General features: G+C 64.9%; 3 protein-coding genes across 8 annotated transcripts; 1 reads left to right on the top strand and 2 right to left on the bottom strand.

Moving 5' to 3' along the window:
* Positions 1 to 1135: 1135 nt before the first annotated feature.
* On the top strand, positions 1136 to 9858 carry TBXA2R (thromboxane A2 receptor). The gene is made up of 3 exons (XM_023644401.2): positions 1136 to 1549; positions 4840 to 5681; positions 9127 to 9858. Exons 2-3 carry the CDS (start codon positions 4896 to 4898, stop codon positions 9370 to 9372), a joined length of 1032 nt encoding a protein of 343 aa, XP_023500169.2. The 5' UTR covers positions 1136 to 1549; positions 4840 to 4895; the 3' UTR covers positions 9373 to 9858.
* A 324-nt stretch (positions 9859 to 10182) lies between these two features.
* On the bottom strand, positions 10183 to 16439 carry GIPC3 (GIPC PDZ domain containing family member 3). Of its 6 annotated transcripts, XM_070272488.1 has the most exons (7): positions 15738 to 16439; positions 14880 to 15065; positions 14561 to 14741; positions 13363 to 13475; positions 13013 to 13107; positions 12667 to 12906; positions 10183 to 12612 (listed from the first exon to the last, which is right to left on the bottom strand). In XM_070272488.1, the coding sequence occupies exons 1-7, from the start codon at positions 15960 to 15962 to the stop codon at positions 10455 to 10457; spliced, it is 3198 nt and encodes a 1065-aa protein (XP_070128589.1). In that variant the 5' UTR covers positions 15963 to 16439; the 3' UTR covers positions 10183 to 10454. The 6 variants fall into 6 exon arrangements, with proteins under 6 accessions (XP_070128589.1, XP_023500160.2, XP_070128590.1 ...); XM_023644392.2 differs by having other exon boundaries at positions 10183 to 12906; XM_023644397.2 differs by lacking the exon at positions 10183 to 12612 and having other exon boundaries at positions 12618 to 12906; positions 13026 to 13107.
* A 2395-nt stretch (positions 16440 to 18834) lies between these two features.
* On the bottom strand, positions 18835 to 24328 carry HMG20B (high mobility group 20B). The gene is made up of 10 exons (XM_023644399.2): positions 24235 to 24328; positions 23899 to 23954; positions 23539 to 23647; positions 22769 to 22972; positions 22031 to 22151; positions 21693 to 21739; positions 21350 to 21422; positions 20857 to 21072; positions 19987 to 20119; positions 18835 to 19491 (listed from the first exon to the last, which is right to left on the bottom strand). The coding sequence occupies exons 2-10, from the start codon at positions 23934 to 23936 to the stop codon at positions 19479 to 19481; spliced, it is 954 nt and encodes a 317-aa protein (XP_023500167.1). The 5' UTR covers positions 23937 to 23954; positions 24235 to 24328; the 3' UTR covers positions 18835 to 19478.
* Between the last annotated feature and the right edge of the window lie 1194 nt (positions 24329 to 25522).

Genomic DNA, 25522 nt, shown 5'->3' with positions numbered 1-25522 from the left:
AGTCAGGGCTCTGCCAGATGCATAGGAGTTGGGGAGACTCCTTGCCCAGCGAGAGAAATTGGGATCCACGGCTGAGGCCTCCGGCGGTGGGATGCAGAGGGGCGGGGCCGTCTGGAGGGGCGCAGGGTGCAGTGACGTCCCGAGGCCGGAAGGCCGGGAGGCCGGGAGCCAGAGAAGGGGCTTCCGGAGGCCGGGGCCGCGGGGAGGCTGGGGCGGGAGCGCATCCTCCTCGCTGGGAGCCGGCCGCGCGGGCGCCTCTCGCGCCCTAAGGGCTGCGTGGGGCGGGGTCACGGCCGGGCGGCTAGTGCCGGGCAGCCCTCAGCCCCCGCCCTGCCCCCACGGATCCCCACACCCCCCCAGGCCCGCAGACCCCCGTCTACGTGCGGCCACGCCCGGGGCAGGAGGGGCCTGCAGGAAGCCCCCTTTCCCGCCGCTCCGGCCGGCGACACGCTGGGCTCTGGCGGGTGCCCTCTGCTTCCACGGCCCTGCTGCCGAGACCCCGCCCGGCCTGGTCCCCAGCCTTTCCTGCAGTGGGGGCTCCGGGCTTCTTCCCACCCCGCCCCCAGCCCCAGCCCCAGGCCCAGCCCCACGGCGGGCGCGCTGCTAGGGAGGGGCTTTCCTTCCTCTGCTCTGGGGCCACCTCCCAGCCTGTGCCCTTACAGGACCCTCCCCCCAGTGCTCTCAGCTGACCGCCCAGGAAGCTGCTGGCTGGAGAGTCTGGGCCCCCCCACCTCCCGGACCCCTGCACCCCCCTCCCCCAGCCCTGGCAGGGGTTTCAGACAGATCCTGCATTGATTAAGCACCCAATGTGTACCAGGCACCATCCTGGCGGGCCCACTAGCTCAGAGTCCTGGACCCCTGGGCCGCGGTCGGGGCACCCTGGGGAGCCGCCCCACCCCCCACCCCTCCCCGGTCCGGCCTGGGGCGCTGGCTCTGGGGCGAAGAATGCGGGGCGGCGGCGGGCAGGGGGCCAGGCTGGGGCGGGCCAGCCCTCACCCCATCCCCACCCCCCGCCACCGCGCCCCTGTCCCTGCGGCCCCGGGTCCCCTCCCCCAGGAGGCCGCGCGATCTCCCCGCCGGCTGGGGCGCGCCCCCCGCCCCCCACAGGCCAGGCCCGGGCCCGAGGGGCGTGGCCAGCGCCGCGGGCGGGCTGGTGAGACAGAAGGACGGACAGAGTGAGCAAGAGACAGACGGAGACCGGGACAGACAGGGGCCCGCTGAGCCGAGCCCCCGCCCGCGCGGTCTGTGGCCCCGCCGAGCCCGCTCCAGCCCAGAGGGGTCCCCGCGCCCCCAGAGCCCCCGCGCACGGCGCGGCCGCGGCCACCGCCCTCCCTCTGTGCCCCGGCGACTGGCAGCGCCGGGTCCCCTGTGCGGCCCGCCCTCGCCGTGACTCAGTTTCCCCAGGGACCGCCGGAGGCCGGGCCGCCCCGCTCCCCCGTCCGCCCATCCGCAGCCTCGCCCGGACCAGCTCCCAGGCGTCTGCCCCGCTCGCGGTGGCGCGGGGACCCGGGCGCGGCCCCTCCATCGCCGTCTCCATCAGCATCGCCAGGTGAGCACGCGCCCGCCACGCTGGAGGCGGGGCTGGGAGTGGGCAGGTGGCTCCGGGGCATCCGTCAGTGACCCGCCCTGCTGTGGGTGTGTCACCCTGGGCGGAAGTGTCACCCTGGGCAGTGACAGCGGCCGAAGCTGGGTGTCCTGGGGCATTCATGAGTCTGTGCCCGGGCTGTGGGTGCTGTGTCGCTGTGTGGCCGCGGAAATGCATGTGTGGGGTGTCCCCGGGTCTCTGTGGGGCCACTCGGGGTCCTTGGGGCCACAGGGAAGGTGCCCAGGGCCTGGTGTGGCTGTGAGCGCGCGTCTGTGCAGTTGTGTGTCTGTGTGTGGGCATGCAATGGTGGCACATGTCCGTGAGGTCTGTGTCCATCATTAACCGCCAGCCGCGTGGCCTGGGGCCTGTCCCCTCATCTCACATCTACCCTCAGAGGATGCCCATTGGATGGAGGAGGAAACTGAGGCTCAGAGGGGACCACATGAGTCGGAGCTGAGGTTCAGCTCAGCCTAGGCAGGCTCACTGGGGAGCCCCGCTCTGCACCTTCCGGGGTGGGAGGTGGTTCATGTCGCAAACAGGAAAAGTTCCGGGAAATCGAGCCTTGTGGCAAGACGAAGCGAGGTGGGGCGGGCCCGGGGCCCCGCGTGTGTGGGTGCGTCTGCACGGGTGTCTGTAGCCACACAAGGGTGTGGCGGGGGGTCCCCACCCGTGAGTGCTCACGGGTCTGCCTCAGGCGTGGCCCGGTCCCTGCCGGCTCGTGCCAAAGGGCGTCATCGTCATCGTCAGCCAACAGGCCGAGGGCCAGGGCGGGCCGAGGTCACCGGAGCATCAGGGCCCCCGCCTGGCAGCCCGTGCACCTGGCCCCTGCGCACAGCCAGGCCGGGAACGGCGCACGGCCAAGGCAGGAGGCTCAGAGGCAGGAGCGAGCCGGTGTCCTTGTCACCCCATTTCACAGAGGGGGGAAACTGAGGCTCTGGAAAGTCGTGCCCCGAGTCCGGCCGTGACAGATCGGGGACTCCAGGCCGAGCTTGTCTGTCAGCGCAGCCCCTGGGGGAGGCTGGGTGTGCCCCGGGGTGACGGTGTTGAGTGGCCGGTGGAGTGGGGGGAGGAGGCGATGACGGGGGCCATCTGGCAGAGGACGGCCTGGCGCTGGGAACCGCAGATCGCGTTCCCTCGGGGCTGGGCGTGGGGGAGCCAGCCGGGTGCCCGCGCCTCCCTCCCGGCCTGGAGGATGGAGACCCCCAACCCCGACCCCGGCCTCCCCCCGCCGGGCCACCGGCCAGCTCAGCGTCCGTCCTCCAGAAGGGAGCCGACCCAGAGATTTCTGGAACCCAGGACCCAGGCAAATTCCTGCGAAGGTTCTGGAACCTCAGCCCCTTGGAATTCTAGACTCTAGGGGCCTCCGGGTGCCAGAACTGGAAGCTCATTAGCATAGCCCTTCGGAGTCCAGCCCCTTAGCTCTCGGGCCTGGCATCCTGGGTTCGTCCAGCAAGTCTGGGGGCCATGCTTCCCATGAGGCCCAGAGAGGGAAATCTAGTTCCCCAAGGGTCACACAGCGCTCCTTCTGGACCTCAGGCTGGGATGAGGACGGTCCCCTGCAGGCGGGCGCCCTGCCATGCCTCCTGGCCAGCATGGAAGGGGACGGGCGGCCCTGCCAGGTGCCCCTCCTGGCTCGCTTGCCTGGGGAACTTGAGCCGGGCGCTATCAACTGAACCCGTGGGGAGACTGGAAACCGCAGGCTGTGGCCAGAGGGAGTCATGCCAGTTTCCAGCCTCCCCCAGGCCAAGGACTGGGTCACAGATAAGCCTGGGGGCAAAGGGGATCGTGAGACCCAGGAGGGGCTGGCCCGCCGTCCCGGCTGAGGCTGGGGCAGTGGCGGCACATACAACCCGAGTCCTCAGGAATGTTGAGAAACAGCGCATGGCAGCTCTCGAGGGAGGGAGCGCCCCGTCCCAGGAGGAATCCAAACGCAGGCCAAATCCGAGACGGCAAACAGCACACCCCCGCCCCGGCGGAAAGCCCCGACTCCGCGTGACCCACCTCTCTGGGCCTCAGTTTCCCCACTTGAGGCCCCGCCTCCACCCACTGGTGCCGGGTGCGAAGCTCAGAGCCGTGTCGTTTGAGGCTCAATGAGGAGTCGCTGAACCGAGCAGAGGAGCCGGCCGAGGGCCTGTAACTCGATGGGGCTGAGGGGCAGTGGTCACAGGAGGGGAAACTGAGGCCCAGAGCGGTGCGGTGACGAGCCCAAGGTCACCGGGAGGGTACGATGCAACGAGGCCTGGGTGTAAATCTCAACCACCTCTGGCCGGGCTATGTGACCCTGGATAAGTGACTTAACCTCTCTGGGCCTCAGTTTCCCCCCCCTCTGCAGTATGGGGGTCATCATAGGACCTTTCTGAGCTGTGACGGCCCGGCCCTCCATACCTCCCTCGGTGGTCCCACCTCCCCACCCGGTGCCCCCTCCCTGCTGACCCAGGGGGGCTCGTGTGTGCCCAGGGCGGAGGCTGGGGACCCGGGAGCTGGTGTCCCCCCTGGTGTGTCCTTTTGGGGAACTGGAGCTGCTTCTCTTTCTCCTCGATCCGTCCACACCGCGCAGCCGGGACCGGGGCCCTCCGCTGCCGTTTATAGCGCGTCCCGGGGGACACGTCGCTCCAGACGAGCTGTTTTCTGTTCCCAGAACGAGGCTACGGTTCTGGGCTTGTTTCTCATGATAAACACGATGCCACAAAAGTGAGAAAAACCGACTCTGGGATGTGAGGAGGGCTCCCCCAAACCACCCTTGGGGGAGGGGGCCCCAAAACGCATTCACAACAGACTGTGACCCGCGGGCCACCTCAGAGCTGGCGCGGGAGCCCGAACCCTGCCCACCCTGGCCGAGTCCTGTCTGGACCCTGCAGTCCGCCGAGGGCTCAGAGGGGTGGCCAGTGGGGACACGGCAGTTTGGAGAGAGGGACCTGGGGTCACGCAGTGGGCGCCAGGGTGGGCGTTCAAACCCAGGGCTTCTCAGCCCTTCTCTGCGACCCAGCAAATACTAACCTGTGTCCCCTGGGGATCCCAGAGGACACAGAATGCATCCTCATCCTTGAGGGTCACCGACTCTGGGGCAGGACAGGGCTGGAGGTCGGAGGAGTAGTGATCCTTGCTGAGTGGGGAGTGAGCCAAGTCTGGAAAAGCTTCCTCAAGAAGCGGGTATTGGAGCTGAGGCGTTGAAGGTTGTGTAGGAGTTCACCAGAACCCCTCAGATTAAGATGCAGAACGAATCACCAGCAACTCTTCTCTCTGCCTCCCCCCAGGGGTGACTGAGCCCGGGCCGGATGGAGTGGTGACCGTCCCTGCTCCACCCAGCACCATGTGGCCCAACGGCAGCGCTCTGGGGCCCTGTTTCCGGCCCATGAACATCACGCTGGCGGACCGGCGCCTGATCGCCTCGCCCTGGTTCGCGGCCTCCTTCTGCCTGGTGGGCCTGGCGTCCAATGTGCTGGCGCTGAGGGTGCTGGCGGGCGCGCGCCACGGCAGCTCGGCCACGCGCTCGTCCTTCCTCACCTTCCTCTGTGGCCTGGTCCTCACCGACTTCCTGGGGCTCCTGGTGACCGGCGCCATCGTGGTGTCCCAGCACTTCGCCCTGTTCGACTGGCAGGCCGTGGACCCCGGCTGCCACCTCTGCCGCTTCATGGGCGTCGTCATGGTCTTCTTCGGCCTGTCCCCGCTCCTGCTGGGTGCCACCATGGCCTCGGAGCGCTACCTGGGCATCACACGGCCCTTCTCACGGCCCGTGGCCGCCTCGCCGCGCCGTGCCTGGGCCACGGTGGCGCTGGTGTGGGCAGTGGCGCTGGCGCTGGGCCTGCTGCCACTGCTGGGCCTGGGCCGCTACACGGTGCAGTACCCGGGCTCCTGGTGCTTCCTCACGCTGGGCGCCGAGCGCGGCGACATGGCCTTCGGCCTGCTCTTCTCGCTCCTCGGTGGCCTCTCGGTGGTGCTGTCCTTCCTGCTCAACACGGTCACCGTGGCCACCCTGTGCCACGTCTACCACAACCAGGAGGCCGCCCAGCAGCGCCCGCGGGACTCTGAGGTCGAGATGATGGCGCAGCTCATGGGCATCATGGTTGTCGCCAGCATCTGCTGGATGCCGCTGCTGGTGAGTGGCCCGTGGGGGCAAAGGCAGCGTCTGGGGACCGGGATGCCCAGGGAGGGGCTCCAAGGCTCTACCTGGGGTCTCAGAGAAGGCTTTCCAGAGGAGGGGCATGGGAGCTGGGGCCTTGAAGGATGAATAGGAGTTTACTTGCGAGTCTAAACCAGGGAAACGCAGTCTAGGCAGAATCACTGAATCATCAAACGTTTTCTGGGCCTCATTGTGCCCGTTCCAGGCCGGCCCCGAGCCCTGTGCACGTTTGCCCTGAGTCAGGGGGGCTCGGTTGACGTCCTTCCACCGATCGGTGTCGTTGGGCTGTTTGGGGCGGCTGCTTTTTCATTTCTGATTGGGTCCGACGAGTCTGGAGGCTGCAGTCAGACCCTCGGTTGAGTCCGTCCGATAAGGCCATGCTGGTGACTCTGGGATGGGCGTCCCCCCTCCAGCCTCCGTCTCCCGATCATGCGGCTTAGAAAGTTCCCGCCTCTGCAGGCGGCTGCAAGGACGAAATGGACTCATTTATTCGTGTGTTCCTTCCACAAATGTTTGTTGAGTGGCTGCTGGATCTCAGGCTCTGATCTGGGAACTGAGGACACAGGAGGAAATAAACTGAGAACAGTTCCTCCCCCGCCCGGGGCCTCGTGGTGAGGAAGACACATCGACACGCGGGAGCGGAGACGTGGCTGTGATGAGGGGGAGCCCAGACTGAGCCCACGGAGGGCGGAGGGCACATCTGTTTTTGCTGTTCCCGCTTGTTTTGCTAAGAATGCTTTTCCCGGGAACGAGGGTGGGAGAAAAACATCAAAAAAAGGCTCCTAGTTTGTGCCACATGGAAAGGACATGAGATTCAAATTTCCGCACCCAAAAAGAAAGGCTTCCTGGAGCCCAGCCACACCCTTTGGTTTCTGTCGCTACACGGCAGAGCTGGGGTGGGGGGTGACAGAGACCGTGTTTAACTTTGTGTTGACCCTGTGGCCCTTCTAGAAAGTTCGCCACCCAAGGGGACTCTGGAAACGTTTCATGATTCAGTGATGCTACCCAGGATGCCTTCCTGGTTTGTATCGATCGAGCAGTGAAACTCCTATTCATGCTTCAAAGCCCCAGCTGCAATGGTGTAGAGCAGGCAGGGCCCATTCTGGGTGTCCCCAGAGACTGGGGGCTGCAGGGCAGGGAGCAGAGCTGGCCAGGCAGAAAGGTGCCATTTGAGCAAAGACATGGAGGAGGTGAAGGGTGAACCGAGTGGAGATCTGCAGGGAGCAACCCAGGCCGAGGGCACAGCCCATGCAAAGGCCCTGGGGCAGGCCTGGGAGGGACAGGATGGGACAGCCCAGAACCGCAGCTCTCCTGGGACCGCCCCCTCCCCCAGCCTGGGTCCTGCAGGTCCCCGCTTCCCTCCCGTGTTTGGGCTGCACACACGTGTCCCCATGCAAGTTCCCTGACCCCCGAGAGACCCATGCAGGCCACACCGCATGCACGCTGCCCAGCCGCCTCCACCTGCCTGCGGCCCCCAGGCTCCAGGAACACCCCGAACGGGCCCTGCCCTGCCCTGAACCATTGGAGCTGGGGCTTTGAAGCATGACTAGGAGTTCCCTTGCTCGACAACAACAGGGCAGGCATCCTGGGTAGGATCACTGAGTCAGTCACGATTCCTGAGTCCCCTTGGTGGGAAATGCAGTCTATCACCGCCCCTCATGTGACTCTCACGTCATTGTCACCTGCCACACCCACGCTCCTTTCGCCTTCTCACCCGCCCTTTCCATGTGTAAAAATGTTCTTAGCAAAACAACAAGACAAAACAAGCTAAAATGCACAAAACAGAAACAGGGGGCAGGCGGCCCCGGCCCAGGGCCCCCTCCCGCTCCGAAGCCACCCGTGGCTCCCTAGTGCCCAGAAGAAAGGCCACAGGCGCTCCCCTCCGACGCCCTGGGAGACGCCTGCCCGTCTGCTGGGGACCTGCCCCTGGGCCTCGGCCGCCCCCGTCCCGCTCGGTCCCCCCGGACTGTGAGTCTCTGCACGTGGGACCTGGGTCCATCCTGGCCGCCGCAGTGTCCCCAGCACACAGTAGGGGCTTAGGAGACAATCCTAATATAATAATTCTAATATGATATGAATGATAATGACACTTAAGATAATACAAATTTTAAGTACAATTATAAACTATAATACACATTATAATTGTATTATGATTAATAGTTAATAATTATACCAATTACTATATAGCATGTAATCACATTATATATGATATAATTATTAAATACTATATATGACTAATAATGCATTATTGATTAATACTTTATATCATTATTATATAATACAAAGTTACATAATTATAACTATATATTAAATCATTACAGATATAGCTGTTAAATTTATAATATATAACTATAATTTTCTATTATAGTTATAATTAACAATATGTTAATTATTAGATAATTATTATTACATAATTTGTAAATAACAGTATATATTGCATATTATGTAATATTAAATATGAACTCTAACATTCAAGAAATATTAAAGTATTTTAATATAAAAATTATTTAATATTAAATTATTTGCCAAAAGCTACCTAAAATATAATATGAAATTATTTAGATTAAATATATAATATAAAAAGTAAATTATTTAATTGCAACTTTAGACTATAATTTTGCAACATTATAGTATACACTTTTTATAAAACATAAGCCGTTGCTAGAATAATAGCGCAGGCAGGAACAGCGATCCCACCGCTGCGCACCCACAAGTCTTCTTTTCCACCGTGTTTAATCGCGCCCAAGAGAGGAGCAGGAAAAGCGCGCTATTTTGTGGCCCCATCAACTGAAGCTCAGAGAGGTCAGGCAACTCTCTCGAGCTCACACAGCAAAACAGCGGCAGACTGGGCTGTGGGTCTCAGGAGCCAGGGCAGGTGTGAGGGGGCAGGTGCGGTGGGGGCCAAGTGCGGGGAGGCCGCAGGGAGAGTGGGGGGCGTGTGTGGTGGGGGCCGGTTCAGGGGCGCAGCTGCGGTGGGGGCAGGTGCGTGGGGCGCAGGTGCAGGTGTCAGGGGCGGTGGGGGCACAGGGGTGGGGGGCCGGTGCAGGGGGGCGCAGGGGCGGTGGGGGTGCAGGGGCGCAGGGGCGGGGGCACAGGTGCAGGGCGGCGCAGGGGCGGGGGGCAGGGGCGGGGGTCGCAGCGGCGGGGGGCAGGCGCGGGGGGTCGCAGGGGCGGTGGGGGTGCAGGGGAGCGGGGGGCCGGTGCAGGGGGCGCAGGGGCGGGTGTCAGGGCCGGTGCAGGGGGCAGCGGCGGGGTGGGGGGCGCAGGGGTCGGGGGGCCGGTGCAGGGGCGCAGGGGCGGGGGCAGGGCCGGTGCAGGGGGCGCAGGGGCAGGGGCGGTGGGGGTGGGGGGCGCAGGGGCCGGTGCAGGGGGCGCAGGGGCGGGGGCAGGGCTGGCCGCGCTGACCCTCCGACCCCCGCAGGCCTTCATCGCGCAGACGGTGCTGCGGAGCCCGCCGGCCATGGGCCCGAGCGGGCAGCTGCCGCGCGCCACGGAGAAGCAGCTGCTCATCTACCTGCGCGTGGCCACGTGGAACCAGATCCTGGACCCCTGGATGTACATCCTGTTCCGCCGGGCGGTGATGCGGCGCCTCTACCCGCGCCTCAGCACGCGGCCCAGGTCGCTGTCCTTGCAGCCCCAGCTGACCCTCAGGTCCTCCCTGCAGTAGGCCCGGGGTTGGGGGGCGGTGGACACCTCGGCGGCGGCTCCGGAAGGACAGCCGGACAGAGCGCGCCGCCCGCGTGTCCCCCGCTGCACCTCGGGGCCCCTCACGGTCACATCGCGGGGCCCAGAGCTCGAGGAGCCGGGCTGCGGGATGGACAAAGTCTGAGCGGCAGGATTGCGGACTTCCTGGGGAGCCCACCCCCGCCCCGGCCCCCCTTTCCATCCTGCCCTCTCTGAGTCCCCTCCCCTGAGTCCCTCCCCCCGGGAAGGGCGTGTGGGGGTGCTGGGAGGGGGTCAGACCGGTGAGCCGCCCCTTCCAGAAAGCCTGGGAAATGGGGGGCTCTGACCCCCGTGACCTGCTTCCTGGGGTCCAGTGGATTCCCTTTGACCCCCCCCAGCCCCAGAAGGCTCTGTCTAGAAAAGACTGAATGGGAACGGGCAGGACACCCCCTCTCTCGCCAAAATATATCTCCAGCCTGGCTTTATTGTCCTTTGCGTCCGGAAGTCGTCAATCATCGTCGATCCTTGAAGTTTCCTGCATCCGGTTGCTACGCAACCGCGTCCGGGCGGGTCCCGGCGCCTCCCGCCTCCGGTCTCGGGGTCGTCGCCGGGCGGGTTCCCGGGGGTCGCTGCGCAAAGACCCCGCTGATGCCCCCAGACGACGAGCGCACGCGCAGTGAGCACCTCGTGAGGCGCCTGGCACGTGGGAGGCGCTTAACAAGCATCCGGTGTTGTCATGGCGACCATGGCAGCCCCGCCCCCCACCCTCGTGCCCTCCCCCTCCTGTGCTCTCCCCCCAACACGACACACCGGCTGCAGGGGGTGGAGGTGCCTTTATTCCCCGCCAGCCCTCGGGGTACACGAGAAGGGACCCCCCCCGCCCCCCTTTCCCCTCCGCAGAGCTGGGATCTGCTTACACCTGCAGGAGCCAGGCCCCAGTGAAACCGAAACACCTGTTTCCACCCTGCCCCCCTCCCCACCCCCGCCTTGGGAGAACGAGGTCACCTGCTGCTTCTGGGGGACCAGGGCTGGGAGGAGGGGAGCAGAGGTGGGCGCCACGGATGCCAAAACTAGGTCACGCCCAAGCTACGGCCCCCTGTGATGGGGGAGGGGCCCTGCCCCCCTGAGCACGGGGAAGCTGGGGGAGGGGGCCGGCCCCCGAGCTGGGGGTCCAGAGGGCCGGGAACACAGCAGGGCTGCCCTGGGGGCAGGACTAGATATGAGGGGTGATGTGGACTTCTGGAGTCCCAGCTGAGGCTTAGGGGAGAGGGCTGGTTTCTGGGGGGCTGAGGGGGCCTGTGGTGGGGGGGCCAGGTGGGAAGCTGGTGGGCTTTGGCCCCGGCCAGTGTCGGCCTGGGTTCCATGTACCAGATCATGGGGCTGGGGCTGAGGCCGAGAGACTTTGCTAGGGACCGGAGCCGGGCCTCCGGGTGGTGGGCCTGGGGCCTGAGGTCGGGCTGGGGGAGTGGGCTCGGGTTGGAGTCTAGAGTCAAGCTCAGGGGTCTGCAGACGGAGCCCGTTTCCAGAGCTGAGCTGGATTCTTGAGCTGGTCTGGGTTCTGGAGCTGGGGTGAGTTCCAGAAATAGGCGGGGTTCTGGAACTGAGGTGGGCTCCAGAGCTGGGTTGGGTCTCAGAGCTGAACTGGGTTCCAGAACTGGTCTGGGTTGTGGAGCTGGGTTGGGTTCTGGAACTGAGGTGGGCTCCAGAGCCGGGCTGAACTTTTGACCTGGTTTGGGTTTCAGAGTTGGGCTGGGTCTCAGAGCTGAACTGAATCCTGGAGGTGGCCTGGGTTCTGGAGCCGAGCTGAGTCTCAGAGCTGAGCCGGGTCTCAGCGCTGGGCTGGGTTCTGGAGCCGAGCTGGCCTCCAGAGCTAGGCTGAATTCTTGTGCTAGTCTGGGTTTCAGAGCTGGGCTGGGTCTCAGAGCTGAACTGAGTTCCAGAACTGGTCTGAGTTCCGGAGCTGGGTTGGGTTCCAGAAATAGGCTGTGTTCTGGAACTAAGGTGGGCTCCAGAGCTGAGCTGTATTCTTGACCTGGGCTGGGTCTCAGAGCTGAACTGAATCCTGGAGCTGGGCTGAATTCTTGCACTGGCCTGGGTCCCGGAGCTGGGCTGGGCTCTAGAAATGAGCTGAGCTCCAGAGCTGGTCTGTTTTCCAAAGTCCAGCTCAATACCAGAGCCGCCTTGGCTTGTGGCCTGGAGCTGGTATCTAGAACTTGTCAGGGTTTTCGAGATGAGCTGGGTCTCAGAGGTTGGTTGAGCTCCTGGGCAGGGCTGGATCCTGGAGCTGGGCCTGCCATCGGAGCTGGACAGAGTTCTGGAGCCTAAGTCTGATGCTGCATTGGTCTGGGTCCCAGAGCTAGATTGGATTCCAGAGTTTGCCTGGATTCCAGAACTTACCTGCGTCTCTGCCACTGACCGCATTTTGGAGCCGGCTGGGATTTCAGAGCCAGTCTGTGCTCCAGAAGTGAGCTGGGTTCTGGAGCTGGGTGGAGTGCCTGAGCTGGACTGAGCTCTGGCCCTTGGCCAGGCGCTGAAGTCGGTCTGGGTCCCGGAGTTGGACAGCATTCTAGAGCTGGTCTGCGTTCTGCGGTGAGAGTGGGGCTCAGCATCAAGCTGAGTTCTGGAGGCGGGCGTTGCTTCGGAGATGGATGGGGTTCCAGAGCTCGTCTGAATTCTGGAGATGGGCCTGGTTGTGGCACTGGGCTGGGGTCTAGAGCTGGGCTCAGTCTCTGAGCTGGATTCGGCACTGGAGCTGGACTGGGCCCCAGGATGGGGATACGTACTGGAGTGTCGCAGGGTTTCAGAGCAGGGCTGGGGTCTCGATCTTGACGGAGCTGCAGCGTGCCTCTCAGTTCCTGAGCTGGGCTGGCTCCGTGCATGGGCTTGCCTCGGGGAGCCGTCTTTGAGTCCTGAGCTGGCGTGGCTTCTGTAGCTGGGCTGTTTCTGGAGTCTCGCCTGGGTCCCAGAACTGACTGGCGTTCCTGAGCTAGACCGGGTGTCCAGGTGTGGCTGTGTCACGGAGTTGTCTTGCGTTCCAGAGTTGGGTGGAGCTTTATGGCGGGGCTTGGTCGGAGAGCTGGGTTGGGTCTTAAAACTTGTCTGGGTTCCAGAACTGGACTTGGTGTCAGAGCTCAGCTTAGCCTCAGAGCTGTCCTGGATTCTAGAGGAGGGCTGGGTTTGGGAACCGGGCTGGGTTCTGGAGCTGGGCTGGCTCTCGGGTTGGGGCTGGGTCTCAGAGCTGAGCCTGGCTCTGGAGCAGGGCTGGCTCTCGGGTTGGGGCTGGGTCTCAGAGCTGAGCCTGGCTCTGGAGCAGGGCTGGATCTCAGGTGGGGGCTGGGGCGGGGGTCCGGGCTCCGGGCTGGGGCTGCGCGCTGCCCCGGGGCAGCCTAGCCACAGGCGTCCCTGGCCTCGCCGATGGCGGCCCACACCTCCACCACGAACTCGTCCGGGAAGGCGAACTCGCCCAAGACGGAGTCTAAAAGGCGCGCAAACTCCTGGACGCTCGCCGTCTTCTTGGACGTCTCCACCATCGTGGACGCTGTGGGCCGTGGGGAGGGTGTGGGTGGCGGGCTCCTCGGCCCCCATGTCCCCCGGGGCCCCGCCTCCTCTGCGCTGTCCTCCCCCCCGGGGTCCAGCCGGCTTACCCTGGCCCCTTACCCAGCTCTGGGTCCCGGATGCCCATGTAACTCTCCAGCAGGTCGTCCACCCTCCGTGTCGCCTCCTCTTCGAATTCACCAGGCTGGGGGCACAGGGGTGCGGAACGGGGGGTTGGACCCCTCAGCCCAGCCCCTGCCCGCCTCCCCTCACCCCTCAGATGGGAGAAGGTTGGGACCTCACGTCAGTCACCGCTTCTGGTCCCACAACGAGGACCCATTTTGCAGGGGGGGGGGGGTGGAAACTGAGGCCGGGGAAAGCAGAGGGTCCTGCCCAAGGTCACAGGTCAGAGGTTGAGCACCAGAGGGAGAGCCCCTGATGACCCCGTCCCCGAACTCACCACCTCCTCCACCGTGGCGGCGCCCCCCGAACGCAGCCGCAGGGTCTCCCTCCCGCTGGTCACCTTTCCTTCCACGGGGCACTTGCTGCCGCGGCTCCTCTGGCCGATCATATCTGGAGGGGACAGAGTGGGGGTGGGGTGCGTGTCCCGGGCGGATCCGCATCTTTGTAAACCACTTCGGAAGCCACTCGGAGCCTTTCTAGAACCTTCTTATCCTTCAAGGCCTCTTTCCATCTGTGGGTAATCTTCAGACACCCTGCCTGGGAATCCTTTTGTCCCCGAAATCTCCCTCGGCTTCTTAAAATGACTCTCTCTAAAAGGGACGGCTTAAGACCGTCCAGCGGCCAGAATCTAGAAGAATCCTGGCTCCACCACCGGCTCTCTCTCACTTTCGAGGTGGCTCCCAGAGGCGTCCCCCGCTGTGACGGATGCAGCGCAGGTTCCCGGCCCAGTCCTGTCCCGCTCTCCCTGGGCCCTCCCTCCAGACCTACCAGGGCACTTCTGGACCTTCTTGTTCTAGAACAAGGCTACTCGAAGGACATAACAAGGTTGTGCTAAGATGGAGACCAACATGCTGCTTTCTTCCTCCGAAAAGCCTTGCTGTGAAAAAAAAAAGTCTGCCAAAATAAAACTGACGATCTACATTCTAGAGTGGGGGTTCTTGACCAGGCCATGGTGGGGGGGGGTGACATTGACAATGTCTGGAGGCATTTTGGTTGTCACCACTCGGGGGTGGCCCCTGGCACCTGCTGAGCGCACAGGACGGCCCCCCCGCGGAGAACGACCCGGGGCCCCAAACATCGCTGGTGCTGAGGCTGCGCACCCCTCCGGGGCCGGTTCCTTCGCTCATGGGTGGACCAGCCTCAGGCTTCTCTTTGAAAGCATCTTTCTAGAACTCCCTCCGAAAACCATTCTCCAGAACTCACCAGGGCCTCAAGGCTCCCGGCCAGGTCACAAAATAGATGGAGACACTTCCTGGTCCCATCCGCGTCTTCCCAAGCTCCCCGCCCTGCCCGGACTGACTCTATAACAGTCTAGAAATTACCTACCTGGTCCTGATACAGTGCCAGAAGCGCCCTGGCATGTCAACAGAGGCATCTAGAACCTTCCATCCTGTCCCATCCCCCACCCTCCACCGGCCCCGGGCACCCAGGGAGCCCCCTCTCCGCCTGCCCCCTGGGTGCCAGGCGGCCCTCACCAAAGGCTCTCTTAGGCTGCACCAGGCGCAGGGTGAAGGGCTGGGCCTTGGGCAGCTCCCGGAGCATCTTGGCCACCTCATAGTGGCGGCAGCCCACGATGGAGTGGTCGTTGATGGCCTCGATGCTGTCGCCCACGCACACGGCCTCGATGCGGTTGATGATGCTGCCCTCTTTGATCCTCTGCAGGGACCCGGAGTCACTCACGGGGCCACCGCAGCCACCCCCCCTCGGGTCCCCCAGAGCCCCCTTAGACCAGAGAGGGGCGGTGGCTCGCCCCAGGTCACCCAGCACCGGGGAAGCCGCCGCCCCCGCGGGCACCTTGATGAAGGCGTAGCCCGCCCCGTTGTCCGTGATGGTCAGTCCCAGCGCGTCCTCCGTCTTGGTGACCTCCACCTCCTTCGTCTCGCCGCGCACGTGGGCAAAGATGAAGTCCTCCAGCCCGATCTGGCCACCCAGGAGCTTCTGCATGTCCACTTTGTGGCTGTTCAGGGTGCAGAACAGGATCTGTCCCGGGGGGAGAGGAGGAGCCCAGAATTACCTAAGCGGGCACATCCGCCGTCTGCGCACAAAGGCTGGGACGATGGGCTCTGGGGCCCGATGGGGAAACTGAGGCACAAAGAGGCATGGAACTGGCCCCGGTCACCCTACCACCCAGGATCCCAGCCCCTGGGAAATGGCAGGGCTGGGACCCCCGGAATGGGGAGCGGGGTGAGAAGGAGGCCGCGGCCAGGAGGAGACCCCCTCTCCCCCACCCCCGGACACCCCCAGACCATCCTTTTCGGGCCTGTCCGAAGCTGCGGGCGCCCCCTGGGGGCTGCGAGGCGCACTGCTCTGCGGCCCAGCCCCTGACCCCTGCGACCTCTGATTTCTCCGCTGGAAAGTGGCTGCGGAACCCCAGCCCCCGCCGCGCCCAGGAACCTCCCCAAGGGCCGGGATCCAGTCCGGCTGGGGCGGCAGAACGGTTTCCTGGACGGTCTGGGGATCCACCTACCCTAAGACCTGCTCATCCTTCTTGCAGGGCATGCAAAAGGGGGGTCCCCGCGGTATGGGCACCCCGGGATCTGAGAGGTGCGTCTCTGAGGTCTGGAGATCGAAGCCCCTCCATCCGGGGATGGGGATCCGGGGCCCCCAGTCCAGGGATCCAGGCTCCACCCACCTCCACCCGGTGGTCCTCACCTCGGTGGGCGCGATCCCGAAGGCCTCGGCGATCTTGGCGTAGAGCTCGCGGACGTTGGTGAAGCCCTCGATCTTGCCCGTGGGGCTGCCGTGCGCCAGCTGCGTGCGGAAGACGAGGCGCGGGCGGGCGCGGGGCGCGGCGGGGGGCTCCGCGGGCGAGGGCGGGGGCGCGGACGGGCGCGGGGCCTCGGCCCCCTGGGGCTCGCGGGCCGCTGCGCTCTCCATGGCCCGAGGCGCTCGGCCACCCGGGCCGCCGTCGCCGCCGCCGCCGGATCCGCCGCTTCCTGCAGCCTCCCCTCCCCCGGCCCAGGGCGCGACAGCCGAGCCGCCCGGGTAAGGGGATCCAGGAACACGAGCCGCCCGGCAAGGCGACACCGCGGGGTGCGGGGAGGGGCCGGGCCCCAGGTGTCCGAGCCCTGCCGGGGCCAGCTGCGCGCTCCCATGGGCCGCCGGACGTGCGCGGGAACAACAAGGATGGTGGATAATTAGGGGCGGGGACAGCTGAGCGTGTGCCAGCGCTCACTCTCTGCTAGGCGCACCTATTCGTCCTTGCAACAACCCTAGGAGGTGGGGAGGATGGTCACCTTGGTATAACCTGAGCTACATCCGGTCTTTCCTCTGCCCGCAGTCCCCCAGGCTCCACCTTCCTCCAGGAGGAGGCCTGAGGCCTCCCTGCTGTCCTCCAGGCCCCCAGGAGCTGCCTGTCCCCTCCCTGCCCTCCATCCTCCCTCTCTCCTCATCCTCCCTCTGCTCCAGCCACACGAGCCTCCTCGCTGCTCTTCATATACGCCAGGCCCAGACCTGCCTCAGGGCCTTTGCACAAGCTGTGCCTGCCACCTGGAACGTCTTCCCTCACCTCCTTCAGCTCCTTACTCAAATGTCGCTCCTCTCACCACCTCCTCCTGGTCTCTCTTCCCAGCTTGCTTTCTCCCCCCAGCCCTGAACACCACCTGACATGCCAGATATTTTACTTACTCATCTCGGGTCCTGTCTGCCTCCTCAACTGGCATGTCAGCTCCAGGAGGACGGGGGTTCTGGTCTCTCGTTTCCCCTGGCTGTGTCCTGGTGCCCTGGGCCTGGCACACGGTGGGCGCCCAGGCAATCTGTGCAGAAGGAGTGAATGGACCCCCAAGGTAGAGATGGGGAAGGCGGCTCCAGGCACCAGGAAGCGCCTGGAAGAATCGGCTGGAATACAACCCCTGGGCCTCCACCCACAGGAAATTCAGCTCAATAAACAGGCGTGCCGGCCGGGGGGGTGGACTGCCACACGGCCGGGCGACAGAGGGGCCTGGGAGGAATCTCAGAAACCAACATGGGTGGGAAAGGCAGGTCGCCCAAGGCTCTGGAGGATGCGAGAAATTTATGTAAAGCTTAAAAAACCTGCACAAGGTGACACAGCCGCACGTGGACGGACTTGAACCCATGACGCTCAGGGACAGAAGCAGACACAGAAGGACACACGGTGTGTGATCCCATGGACGGGAAACGTCTAGAACAGGCCGATCCACAGACAGAGAGCGGGCTCGTGGGTGTCGGGGGCTGGGGAGGGGGTGGGGGTGATGCCAATGGGACGGGGCTGCTTTTGGAGTGAGGAAAACCTTCTGGAATTAGATTGTGCTGCTGGTTGCACAACTCTGGGAATATACCAGAAACCACAGAATTGCACACTTCAAAAAAGAACTGGAAAAACAAAAACCAACCTTGTTAAAATGATGCTCTTGTAGGAAGGTGTGCAAAGACCCACCCAGGAATGAGAAACCCCAAATCTGGGAAGGGGGTGCGTGTGCCAGGGCGGGGGTCACACTAGGGAGCACACACCTGGAGGGAGAGGGCACGTGACACTTTCTGGTTCCATCAGTCTTCCAGGGCTGCCAGAACAAGACGCCACTAATTGGTGGCTTAAAAGAGAAAAGTAGGGGGCCGGCCCGGTGGCGCAGTGGTTAAGTGCTCACATTCTGCTTCGGCGGCCCGGGGTTCGCCGGTTCGGATCCCGGGTGCGGATATGGCACCGCTTGGCAAGCCATGCTGTGGCAGGCGTCCCACATAGAAAGTAGAGGAAAATGGGTACGGATGTGAGCTCAGGGCCAGTCTTCCTCAGCAAAAAGAGGAGGACTGGCAGAAGATGTTAGCTCAGGGCTAATCTTCCTCCAGGAAAAAAAAAAATAGAGAAAAGCATTCGCCCCCAGTTCTGGAAGCTGGAAGTTCTCATCAGTTTGTGGGCAGGACCACGCTTCCTCTGAGACCCAGGGGAACCCTCCCTCGCCCCTCCTGGCTCCTGGTGGTGGCGGCAATCTTTGGTGTCCCCTGGGGCTCTGCATTATTCCAGTGTCTGCCTCTGTCATCACACAGCTGTCTCCTCTCTCTGTCTGTCTGCATCTTTATCTTCTTATAAGGGCAGCACCGCTATTGGATTTGGGGCCCACCCTGCTCCGAGATGACCTCATCTCCACTAATTATATCTGCAACGACCCTATTTCCAAATAAGGGCACATTCTGAGGTGCTGGGGGTGAGGGCTGCACCGTTATCTGATGCATCTGTCATTCAGCCCCATACGTTGGGGTTTGTCAAGTTCTCCGAATTTTTAGGATGCCTTAAATATGCCATTAAACGCAGCAGTCTCGGAGGGGATTCCTCAGTAAGTTAAGCACAGAATCACGACAGGACCCAGCAATCCCACTCCTGGGGATGCACCCAAGGGAACCAAAGGCAGACGTTCAAACAGAATCCCGTACATGTGTGTTCCCAGCGGCCCGAGGGTGGAAACGGCCCAAATGAGCATCGAGGGATGATGGACCCACACAACGCGGTCCATCCATGCACTGGAATATTACTCAGCCAGGAAAAAGAATCGAGGCCCTGACACAGCTGCACGTGGATGGACCTTGAACCCCTGACGCTCAGGGAAAGCAGCAGACACAGAAGGACACACGGTGTGTGATCCCAGGGACGTGAACCGTCCAGAACAGGCAGATCCACAGACAGAGAGCAGGCTCGTGGGGGCCAGGGGCAGGCCTGGGACCCCCAGCAGGGGCATCTTGGGGACCCTGGGCACATCTTCTGGCCCATCCCCACCAAAAAAACCCCACACGCACAAGATTGAAACTGAAATTCCACTTTTTATTTTAAAAGTCCGGATTAGGTGGTGGCAAAAGGCCGCTCCAGGAGGGTCCCTCGGCTGGGTGAGGGCGGGATGCTCAGTCCCACCCCCCCATTCCGGGGTGCAGGCGGAGGGCCCCCCGAGTGTGCAAGCGTGTCCCTGCAGTGTGCCTGTCCGTGTGGGGGTACCTGTGGTGGGCACCTGCCGGGAGTCCTGGTGTCTCGGGCGGGGGTCTCCCCTGCCTGGTGTCTGGGACAGGTCCTCGAGAGCTGTGTAGCGTGTGACCGGGTGTGGGAGCCGCCGTGGGTCCCCTTGTGTCCCGGTTACACTGCCCGCGTGTGGTGTCCCTAGGTCCCTGTAGTGTGACGTGCCCCGGGGGGTGAGCCGGCCCGGCCCGGCCCTGGAGCCAAGGGTTGTGTGTGTGTCGTGCACGGCGGCTGGTTTTCCTAGGTTGCGGTGCTGGGGAGGTGGGAGGCTAGAAAGACGCTGTAGAAATTTAATTTTAGGGGGGGCTAGAGCCCCCAAGGTGCAGGATCGGGCCTGGCCCCAAAGGGTGGCCCCCGCCCCTCCTCCATGGGGTGGGGGTGGGGAAGGGGCTGCCACAGAACTTGGTCTTCTCTGCATCCCGGGGCCGCCGACACCCTCATAGGTGCTCACTGTGATGGGAGAGAGGGCACTGGTGATGGGGGACCCACATCACGTCTCAGCCCCCACCCCCACCCCCAGCTCCTCCAAACATGCCAGAGTGGGGGGGCCCGGAGTTGACCCCACCCAAGCTGGACCGCGGGAGCCACCCAGCAAAACCCACCGAGAAGCTCTAGGGAGGTTCTGGTCCCTTCCAGCGGACCCCCGCCAAGAGGGGCTGGCAGATCCCCCCCCACCGGCGACATGAGCCCAGAACCGGCCTCACCGGCGCCCCCCAGTGGTCAGGCTATTAGCCGCCTGCGTCACGCAAACCCCACCCAGAGGATCCCCCAGGGCGGTGGCCCCGGAGTACGACCCGGGACCGGGACCCCTCCCACCCCCCCTGGCACGCCCACGGACCCCGGGAACCCCACTGGAGGGCGAAGCCCCGTCATTCCTGCAGGGGCCGCCCAGGCAGGGCAGCGCCACCAGGACGGAGCGGCCCCGGGGTCCTGCCGGGCACGCACCTGGCGACCTGGGCCAGGATCTCCTTGATGCGCACGATGAGCTTCTCGTGCTGGGCGGGGTCGCGCTCGATGGCGCCGTGCAGCCGGGCCATGTAGAAGTCCAGCGTGCTGAGCGTGGGCGTCTCGCCCGTGCCTGCGGGGGCGGGACGGTCAGCGCAGCCCGGCGGGAGTCGCCACGATCGGGGCGCCACAGGGACAGAGGTCAGAGGAAGAGCGGGGTCCTGGGGAGGGGGCCGTTGGCGCGCGTCAGGAGGGTCGGGTGGGGGGCCGGGGCGTCTGCACCCGGGGAAGTCGAGGTGGGCTGTGGGTGGGGGTCAGAAGGTGGAAGTTGGAGAGAGCGAGGTCGTCATGGTAATATGGGGACAAGTGAGGGACAAGGAATTAGCCAGGGTCAGCTGGGGACACAGTGGCGGGAGGCGGGGACGAGGCGGCGGGGCAGCCAAAGAGCTGCGGCCCATTGGGCGGGGCTCGGAGTGGCCAGGGGCGGGGTCAGCGGGGCAGTAGAGGCAAGAAAGCAGAGTTAGCAGGACAGGGTCACAGGGGCGGGACTAGCGGGGGTCCAGGGCGGGGCTGGCGGGCGGGACTCAGGGAGGTCGGGAGTGAGGCGGGGCTAGCAGGGCTCGGGGGTCAGGCGTGGGGTCACGGGCCGAGGGACGGGACTCGAGGTGGTCGGGTCTAGCGGGGTGATGGGCGGAGCTCGGCGGCAGGAGGCGGAGTTAGCGGGGTTCGGTGGGCGGGGCCAAGCGGGACCCGGGGCTGGTCTGGGTGGGCGGGGCTCAGTAGGCGGGGCCTAGCGGAGCTCGGGGCGGGGCCCGGCGGGCTGGGGGCGTGGCAGGGGCGGGGACAGCGCGCTGGGGGCGTGGCTCGCACCGGGCACGGGCAGCGAGGCGAAGCTGGCGGTGAGCGCCTGGCGCACGGCCTGGAGCTGCTGCTGCAGCGCCAGCGTGCGCCGCTCCTCCAGCGCCAGCTCCTGCTCCAGGCGCTCGCGCGCGCTGCTCATGCTCTGCGTGTGCCGCTGCAGCACCGCGTTCTGCTCCTCGAAGGCCACGTTCATCTTCCGCAGGCGCCGCAGCTCCGCCTCCCGCGCTGCAACGGCGGAAGGGGGGGCGGGGCCCGGGGTCAGCGCCTGGCGCCGCTTCGCGTCCCCTAGGCGGGCCCTGACCCCCGCCGGCGTTCCGTCCCCGTCCCGCTCCAGCCCCACACCTGAGCTCCCCGGGCCGGGGAAGCGGGAGCAAGGCACCTGGCTTCTACAGGCCAATTCCCCCAACCCTGACTCGGGTCTGGGCGCCCTCCTGGCCCACCTCTCCCGCGCCACCTGCCCCCACTGAATCCCCACGAAGAAGGATCGCTCGTCAGCGCTCACCTTTGTTTTGGTCCAAGAACTCTTCAGTGAAGATGGGGACGTCGAAGGTGGAGAAGCTGTCGCAGTCCCCACCCTGGGACGACAAGACAAGGTGGCAATTTTGGGGGGCAGGGGGCAGCCCAACTCTCCCTGGGACATACACCAAGCTTGGGAGGGTCTCCTCCAGCCCCCTGGGTGGGAGTCCGTTTGCCAACATCCCCAGGGGTGGCTGCCCCTCCTCGGCTTGCACACCTGGAGGAGGGGTGCTCACTTCCTCCCATGAGCGTTGGTCCTGGCTCACCCAGGGGTCTTGACCTCCAGACCTCCCTCACCCAGATGCTCTCCTTGGAGGAGTGGCGCTTACCTTGTGTCCATTCAAGAGCGTATTCATGAGCCCGGAGCCCGAGTCCTCTGGTGGCGGAGGGAGGAGGGCAGAGTCAGCCTCGCAGGTCCCCTCTGACCCCACACTTCGCACATGCTGTTCCCCCTACTGGAATATCCTCCTTCCCCTCCCCCCTTGGTCAGCCCTACTCATCCTGGGACAGGCTCCCTGCCTGGGGTCCCCGTGACTGCGTGTCCCCCATCTCAGCTCCGATCAGCCCAGCTCACTCCCAACTGTGGTTACCTATCTCTCGTCCCCACTGGACTGTGCGAGCCACAGAGGGGGGCGGGACGCGGGACGCGGGGCGGGGCCCTCCCCACCTTTCTTGATCTTCTTCTCCTGGATCTTCTCCGTGCACATCTTGTAGGCTTCTGACTGCTGGTACGCCCGCAGCTCCTTCATGTACTGCTGCTTCTCCCGCTCGGCCTCGTCCAGGTACCGCTGGCGGGGCAGCGCCAGAAGGCTCGGGCCAGCCCCGGGGCCGGCGAGGCCTCGGAGGCTAGGACTCCGTCTCCAGCCCTCGGCTGCACCTTCCCAGAGCTCCCCGCTGCCCTCCACACAAAACCCTGCCCTTGGCCTGCCGCTCAGGGCACCTCCCAGCTCCCTCCCTCCCCCTAACTCCAGCTTCTAAAAGCCACACTCCCTGTGGCCTGGATGACGACAGGCTCCCACCTCCAGGCTCTGCCCATGTCTAGACCGCCCTCCAGCACCCACTTCTGCCTGCTGAAGTCCCAGTTAGAGGGGACAAACTGGTGGTGGGTTTTGTTACGTTTCCATGATGTCTTTGCAATTTCTAAATTGCCAGGATTTGAAAATCGGAAGATTTCACATGACCAGACCCCATCCTACATCTTTAGACACATTCACGTTGGTTATTGTTTTACTCCCTTCTGCTTACGACTACCCTCCCCTGCCTTCAACAAGCCGGAGAGGGCCCATGGGTGGTCACTTCTCCGGGCGGAAGGAAGGGCCCTCCACAGCCGGTCCTTTGGGGAACGTGGCTGGCAGGGGGCGTCCAAGTAGGTGGGGGGAGGTCAGTGGTCCCGGGCCGGCCCCACCTGCTTCTCCGCCGGCTGCAGCTTGCTCCACTCGGCGCCCAGCATCTTGGTGATCTCGGGGAAGGGCAGGTCCGGGTGGCGCGTGCGGATCTGCTCTCGGCGCTCGTTCAGGAAGCGCACGTAGCCCGTGACAGGTGCCTTGGGCCCGTTTGGCAGGATCTTCTTCCGCTTCTTGCCCTTGGGCCAGCCGCGCTTCTTCACGGGCTGCAGAACCGGGCTGCGCCGTTGGGAGGGGCCTGGAGGGCTGGGGCGGGGCTGAGGGGGCGGGGCCTTGGACGACGTGGGCGGGGCTAGAGGGGTGGGCGGGGCCTTCCAGGAGATGGGACCTGGGAGGCCTGGAGCTACGACCTGGTCAGGGGTCAGGATTGGGAATGGAAGGTTAGGGGAACCCTGGCCAAGGTGAGAGGATCAGAGATACTGGGGTCAGGAGTTCAGCCCAGGGATTGGGCTGGCTTGTGTTGTGGGAGTGGCCTCTGGGGGCGTGGGCGTGGCTTCTGAGCTGGCGGAAGGGCGCCAGGAGGACGGGAACGTGCCTCCCGCAGGGAGGGGAGCACGGCGGAGCTGGCATTCGGCGGTGGGCGGAGCCTGGGCACAGAGTGGCAGTGGCCCCCCTGGGGGCGTGGCATCTGACAAGGGGCGGGGCCTCCGCTTCGGGAGGGAAATCTGGACTGTGGGCGGAGCCACAGCGAATTCAAATCTAGCCCGGGGCGGGGCTTCAAGGCTGGGGGCCAGACCCAGGGCCTCCCCCATCGCAGTGCAGGGGCTCTCACCTCCTCCTCGTGCGACCCCTTCTCGCCGGCCCGCGGGCCCTCGCCGCGCTCTTGCTTGACAGCCACCACGAAGCCCCCATGCTGGCCCGGAGCCTTGCCGCCCGCCGGCCTGGAGCCACGGGACGCCAGGGTCACCCCCACCCGCCACCTCCCACGCCCGACGGCGGATCTGGCAGCGAGGGTTCTGGGAGGACGGATCGGGACAGGAGCACTGGGAGGGGGCGGCCAGTTGGGAGCTCAGCGGGGGCGCTGCTCCAAGCTGTGGGAGTCAGGACCCTGGGGGGCGGGGGTCGAGCAGCTGCGACGGGGCGGGGCTGGGCTGCACCCCGAGTGGGCTGGGGGAGGGGAGGTGGCACTCACGCGGCGGCCGTGCCGGGCTGCTTGGGGCCGTGGGACATGGCCGCTCCCGGCCGCACCTGGAACGCAGACGCGTGGCGGAATGAGGGGCGCCCGAGCGGCCGACGGCGGGGCCCCGCCGGGCAGCCCCGGAATGCCGGGCCCGGGGCGCTTGGGGGGGCCGGATCCGGGGGCGGGGAGGCCCTCGAGGGCGGGCGCCCCAGGGATCCTTTGTTGGGCGATCGCCCCCCAGGAGGCCCGAGTCCGCCCCGTCCCGGCCCAGGAGGGGCCCCGCCCCGGCCCCGGGACCCCCGCGCCCCCGCCCCCTCGCAGGGCCCCGAGTTCCGCGGCTGTTTTCACCTCCAAAGAAACTTTCCCGGACCTCTCGGCTGCTGCGACGCTCCAACCAACCGCCCCGAGCCCGCCCCTGCCTTCCGCCCCGCCCCGCCCCGCCCCCGGCATGCTAATGACCACCTCCGCGAGCGTCCGATTGGCTGCGGCCGCCCCCTGGGGCGTGACCATGCAGATGAAGGTCGGCGCGCCGGCCGGCGATTGGCTGAGGCGGCCGCGGCGCCGCGTGGGAGGTGGGTAAGTCGGGCTGCGGGCGGGTGCGTCAAGTTCGGCTGCGCTCGGCCGCTCTCGGGACCAATCAGGACGCTTTGAGGCCTCGCTGGGCGGAGCCTCTTAAAGGGCCAGTAGGCGCGGCGCGGGCTCCTTCTCCGCGGCTGAAGGCGAGACTCCCCGCCCCTGCGGGATCCGGGCACCTGCGGAGCCGGTGGGGCCCCGCCCCAGTTGCCATGGGGACGGCGGCAGGTTGCTAGGGAAGGAGTTACGGTCCTTCGGGCCAGCCCCCTGCCCCGGGGCAAGGTGAGACCTGCTCTTAGCACCCTGCAAACCTGGCTGGGAGGTGTCTCATTCATCCACTGGACTGCGGTCCCTGCTGTGGGCCCGCAAGGCTTTCCCCCTGCGGCCGGGGCTTTCCCTCCTGTGCAATGGGGACGGGGGACGCTGTCCGGGACCAGGAGGATGCGATGCTGCGAAGCTGAGACCCGGAGCTGGGCTGGAAGCATTTGGAAGAAGGTGGTGCGACAGGAAGGCTGCAAGGAGCTCGTGAAGATGGAGGGGCAGGAGGCTCTGCCCTGGGATCTTGGGGACCCCCCCCCCCCCGCCCCAGGAAGCAGCCTGGTCGTCTCCTGACCTGGGCTGGGGCTGGCCCTGCTCCCAGGATCCAGTGGTGCTCCCGATGGCCCATTAGGCCCTAAATAAGCCACCCACATCACCTCTCTACCCTCATCTCCCCCCGCTCCACCCCTCACTTTCCCCACGCCGGCCTCCTCCAATACGTCCATGTCACTCATCTCCACCTCTGGGCCTTTGCGCAGGCTGTTCCCTCCACCTGCAGGGCCCGCCCCTTATCTGCCTGGCTCGCTCCTCAACCTCCTTCAGGTCTTTGGCCAAACGTCCACGAGGCTTTCCCAGGCTTGAGCCCCACCCTATACACCCCGTCTTATTTTCCCCATGTGTCCATTTCCTCCATGTGACCTGGGCAGTTCCTCAAAAGGCGACATAGACACGGAGTTACCGTGCCATCCAGCCATTCCACTCCCTAGGGACAGGCCCAAGAGGATGAAAAACCTGTGTCCACGCA

The sequence above is a fragment of the Equus caballus genome, chromosome 7, assembly GCF_041296265.1.
Source record: "Equus caballus isolate H_3958 breed thoroughbred chromosome 7, TB-T2T, whole genome shotgun sequence".
Classification (NCBI taxonomy): domain Eukaryota; kingdom Metazoa; phylum Chordata; class Mammalia; order Perissodactyla; family Equidae; genus Equus; species Equus caballus.
This window is presented reverse-complemented; position numbering and strand designations above follow the sequence as displayed.

Bases quoted from the DNA above. Each gene is read 5' to 3' on its own strand.
- TBXA2R (XM_023644401.2), top strand. From the start codon at position 4,896: ATGTGGCCCAACGGCAGCGCTCTGGGGCCCTGTTTCCGGCCCATGAAC. The intron at 5,682-9,126 runs GTGAGTGGCCCG...CGACCCCCGCAG, and splicing joins TCTGCTGGATGCCGCTGCTG to GCCTTCATCGCGCAGACGGT.
- GIPC3 (XM_023644392.2), bottom strand. From the start codon at position 15,962: ATGGAGAGCGCAGCGGCCCGCGAGCCCCAGGGGGCCGAGGCCCCGCGC. The intron at 14,742-14,879 runs GTGCCCGCGGGG...GGGTCCCTGCAG, and splicing joins CGGGCTACGCCTTCATCAAG to AGGATCAAAGAGGGCAGCAT. The intron at 12,907-13,012 runs GTAAGCCGGCTG...CACGGCCCACAG, and splicing joins GAGCTGGGTAAGGGGCCAGG to CGTCCACGATGGTGGAGACG.
- HMG20B (XM_023644399.2), bottom strand. From the start codon at position 23,936: ATGTCCCACGGCCCCAAGCAGCCCGGCACGGCCGCCGC. The intron at 21,423-21,692 runs GTAAGCGCCACT...TTGTCGTCCCAG, and splicing joins CGCTCTTGAATGGACACAAG to GGTGGGGACTGCGACAGCTT. The intron at 21,073-21,349 runs GTGAGCGCTGAC...CCGCCGTTGCAG, and splicing joins GTTCTTGGACCAAAACAAAG to CGCGGGAGGCGGAGCTGCGG.